At 34.9% G+C, this 4,936-nt stretch overlaps 1 protein-coding gene across 1 annotated transcript; it reads left to right on the forward strand.

The window, feature by feature from the left end:
• Positions 1-633: 633 nt before the first annotated feature.
• On the forward strand, positions 634-4,488 carry LOC108380207 (cadherin-86C-like; the record flags this gene model as incomplete). Its single annotated transcript, XM_017636582.1, has 2 exons — positions 634-2,843; positions 2,955-4,488. Coding segments are annotated over 2 exons (2,674 nt in total), but the record flags the coding sequence as incomplete, so codon positions are not given.
• Between the last annotated feature and the right edge of the window lie 448 nt (positions 4,489-4,936).

Genomic DNA, 4,936 nt, shown 5'->3' on the forward strand with positions numbered 1-4,936 from the left:
AAAGTTAAAAAAATTGTGTTATAAAAAAAATACAAAAAACGATGGATTCAGTGGTAGCCCTGATTACCTACGTTGTCTGCGAGCAACTAATTAGCAACTAAACATGCGGTTTTCAGAACTCTGGTATCTTATCGGGAACCGAAGATACATCAATGGCCTGCTAGCTTAAGACTTACCCTAGCAGAGCGCACGTATGTTTTACACGTAAAGAACTACTGAATCGGGAATAGTGTAGCTAATTAGCAACTAAATATGGCGTTTGCAGAACTTTGATATCGTATCGAGAACCGAAGATATAGCAATGGTCTGCTATCGACAGTCATCCCATTCGATGTTTTCGATAGTTAGATAATTTTAAAAAGCATTGACGAAGCTATTTATATAAACTTCGAAATCGAGCAACATCGATTACAATGTATCTGCGTACATTGGTTAAGTGGCTTATCGTAACTACAAAATGTAGGCATTTCACTGTCAAAGCGATGTCGCGCCAATAAAAGTCCCTTTAACCGAAACCGCAACCTATTGCATGATAAATAAATCTATTTAGAATGCGTTTGAAATAAATAGATTTACCGAATTCTCAGTTTATAAATAAAATAAATTTTATCTTTTCATCATTTTATTTTCCAGGAATAGCCGTGCTGCTAAAGACGATACCTTTTATAACTCTAGGACTAACTTAATTAACGATCGAGATGTATACATCGAGGATATTGTTGAAGATCCAGAAAGTATGGACACAGACAAAGGACATTTTCAACGGAGCAAAGTGAATCACAAAGTACAGCATCATCGGCGCAGTGACAATGAAGCGAAACATGCAGACGACGATTCAATGTATCGACATGAGATGGATCGCGGCAGTGATATCGATTACCACACCGCTCGGAGCAGTTTAAGAAATAAACGGGAGTTTTTCATAAGAGATGGTAATATTGAAATATTGCAGCTCATGACTAGAGATAAAACTCGCGACGCTGCTACGGCAGTAGATGACGATAATATTTACGTCAATTTACCTGTAAAATCAGCAAATCACTCACAACCCCATTTGCTAAATGCAGATAACAGCGGAAAAGAAATTCTAATGCGCCGATTCATTGAGGAGCAACCTGATGGGAAACAAATCATACGCGAGCATTATCAAATCGTGCCCGGTGCCACATATATACAATCAATGCCCAATGAAATTCAACAACACACAACTTTGAAGGGGGACTCCTTTGCTCTCGGTAAATCAGGTGCAAATAGTATAGTTTATTCACAAACAGAACCCGAAGTCAAAGTAATACATACACAGCCTGTTCATGGAACAATGGCATTACAAACTAATGGTCTTTCGGGTCAAATGCAACCATCAACATCGAATCAGTCATTAACACATGACCTTGAGAATTCTTTGAAACATCAAAATGAGCTACTACGTAAAATTTTATTGGATAAAGATAAAATAAAAAACCGATATACGCAACAGGAAGTAGTATTAGAGACTCAGAGTCTTCCGGGGCAATATGTAGCAATTTCAACTCAAACAGAATGTGAGGTGGGTACGCAGACTGACGCAAATGCTGAATTTCTCCAAACAACGTCCGTCAATACGCAGGGAATATCTGTGCGACGCAAAGCTCGAAGTGAAAATGATGATTCATTGTCAGAAAATGAACATGAGTACTTGCGTTTCGCTCCCCCAAATAGTACCGAAACTATTTATTGGTTAAAACGAAAGAAGCAAAAAAACCACAGTAAGTATCGAAGAGACAAACATCCTCATAAACGTGTTGTTATGTTAGAAGAGGTTAAAAGAAAAATACGTACTCCCATTAAAGAAGATGACGAGTATAAAAAACGAACCCCACCCAAGAAACCGCTTCGAAAACATATTGAAAAGAATACCAGTTTTCTAAGACGTAAAAAAACTTCGAAAATAGAACATGAAGATGGTGCCATATGGCAAACTCAATCCGAAGCGGACCACGAAGTGTTAATAGAAATATCAGATTCCTTAGGTGAAAAATCAGGAAGCTCAGACCATTTTGGAGCAATAAGAGTTGGCGAAATAGAGTGTTACTCTCAAAATGGCGTTGGAACTTCATATGCTAATAATGTGTCTAGCGATGATATTGACGATGAAACCAATAATTCAAATGAATCTGATGCGGATGAAATTATAATAAAAAGAAACGTATTTACCTCTAACCATTTTATGCCGAAAAATGATAGTACAGAAACTAATCCAAAAAAAAGTTACAAAATATGCCTAAACAAAGAAATAGATGCCCGAGAAAAAGTTAATGCAAATCTTTCAAGATCTGCTTCAGATGAAAGAGAAAGAATCCTGGGAGCTAGGCTTCCAATAACTATAAACTCGCCTTCACAGCGACTGAATCGCTGTCAAAGCTCTTCTGGTCCTCCATACAGCCGCTCTGATATTGAAAAACACAAATCTTCCTCTTTAAACGTCATAAGTAACAGGCACAAAAAAATACCAAGACCAAACCAATCAGCCAATGGTCGTGTGTACCAAAGTGCAAACGATTTAAATTATCAAGACAATCATTTCCATGAGAGTACTGAAAAAGGCGTGCCAAAATACATGGAATGGTATTATAGCAAGCGAAAAATTGCAGGTAATAGAGGTGCAACAGAACCTTTGAAGGCCGCAGCAAGAAAAAGAAACAATGTATCAGAAAAACGTGTACTAAAAACACACTTGCGCTCAAAAGCCGAAGTGTCTAATTATGAAGAAGGAAAATTCAAACCAGAACCTGCACCTAGAAAATCCCCTTCGAAGAATACTAGGCTTCTCAAAGAAGATATTGCAATGAATAAGCAACATAAACCCAAAATTGAGACTGATACTAGCCATCCANCAGAACCTGCACCTAGAAAATCCCCTTCGAAGAATACTAGGCTTCTCAAAGAAGATATTGCAATGAATAAGCAACATAAACCCAAAATTGAGACTGATACTAGCCATCCATTATTGCAACATTCAGAACATAGATTTGAACGCGAAAATGCACCTGGGGTACCGTTACCACCGTCAAAACTGCCTCATTACATGTATCCGGAAACTCCACCTTTTACTGCGTTTAAGGAGACACCAGAAAACAATATGAAAACAAAGTTCAAGACATCGCCCATAAGAGAAAATGAAGTGAAAGTGGGCTTGAAAGTGAGACCAAATGTGGAAAATTCAAGTTCTGCGCATGTTAATACTAATAGTCAGAAGCAACTTAATGCGTCTACCCTAGAGGATGATCATGACTCTGGTATAGCCATGAATTCTTTACTGAATAGTATGGGTCGTCGGAACCCAATTGCGGATAAGAAAAGTGTTTTTTCTATTGCATATGATGATGTTAGTCGAGTGAGGAAAATTACATCGGGAGGAGAATCGCCACAATACTCATAGAATCAGAGGTGCCTTATTTTCTCGAAATAAAAAACAAGTACATACATACTTGCAAAGTACTAAAATAGAAATAATGTAATTACCATATGTGATACTTTTTAAGGTTCCATTTTATATTTGTAAACTAATATACATATGTAATGTACGTTATGTTATAATTTATATACAATTTGTTATTGAACTTGACCTCTGTGTATATACATACATACTTATTAACATACATTATAACGAAGGAACATGTTTTAGAGTTTGCAATTTAATTTAATCTTTAAGGCTTGTTTTCGCCATACCGAATTCAATGACATTTGTCGTCAAATAATTGAAAATATATTGGCGCATATTAATAGTCAAAATAAAGTCGACTCTGAAGTTATTAGCAGAGTTTTGACATTTTTTTTTAATAGAATATCTGTCAAAAAGCTGAAACTAACTTTAGGTTTATTTCGACTATCTATTGTCAAATGGGACCAAAAAAGGGTCCGTCGATTGACTAAGATCGGAGTTGGTCTTCAGTGTGTAAATTCGTTGCTAAACAGGCTATCTATCTGGTTTGGGCCCATAATATCATCGGTTAAAATATGCATAAAGGAGACAAGTTATGTCAAAATATGTCGTCAAATTTTGTCGTCAAAATATGGCATAGCGAAAACCAGCCTTTAATTATTCAGGTGCAATGTTGAGCAACAGTTATGAATGAGTACTTTTTTAAATAAGGCAATACAATTTAGTAAGTTAACGCTTAATAGCTGCATATATAAATACATACATTTATCATTTACATATGAGTAAAAATTTGTGAAGTGGGCCACCATTTTTGCGAAGGTCGAGCATTTTTGTGCAATCATAAGTTTATGCTTGACAACGATAAAAGAAAAATACAATTGCACAATATTTCGAAACTAGAATTATTCTGGAAGTTATAGCTATTAAACTTTTTTCGAAATTGTTCAGATTTTATTTGTTCTCTCGCGATTGGTAATATCGATTCTGCTCAGTTTTTAAACAGTTAAGAATGATGATGTTTTCTTCCCATTTTTATTTTTTATTTGGTCATAATTTTTTTTATAAAAGTTATAAAATTTTTTTTAAATATTACTGGCATCTCAATGGCTTTAAAATAGCGTTTTGGGCTAATATTGTTGTACGTTTTATTAACATTTTCAGAAAAAAAAATTGCGGAATGCATCGAGACGAAAGGTATTCACGCTTTTCTCTTGACGCCCAATATATTTTGTTTGGTATTACCAATTGGGCGAAAAGAAATAAAATCCAAACAATTTCGAAAAAAGTTAACAGTTATAACTTCTAAAATAATTCGAATTTCTAAATTTCGTTTTTCGTTGTGAGACATAAACAGATAATTGCACAAAAAAATGGTGGCCCACTTCACAAATTTTTACTCATATATATAAGAAATTCACCTATAATATGTTCATATGTATATTAAAGATACAATATATTAATAAAAAGCTAAATATGTATGTAGTCATAAAATATAAAAATGTATTTATATACTAA

The sequence above is a fragment of the Rhagoletis zephyria genome, unplaced genomic scaffold (genome assembly GCF_001687245.7).
Source record: "Rhagoletis zephyria isolate East Lansing unplaced genomic scaffold, Rhagoletis_zephyria_1.1 Rzeph_scaffold_18544, whole genome shotgun sequence".
Classification (NCBI taxonomy): domain Eukaryota; kingdom Metazoa; phylum Arthropoda; class Insecta; order Diptera; family Tephritidae; genus Rhagoletis; species Rhagoletis zephyria.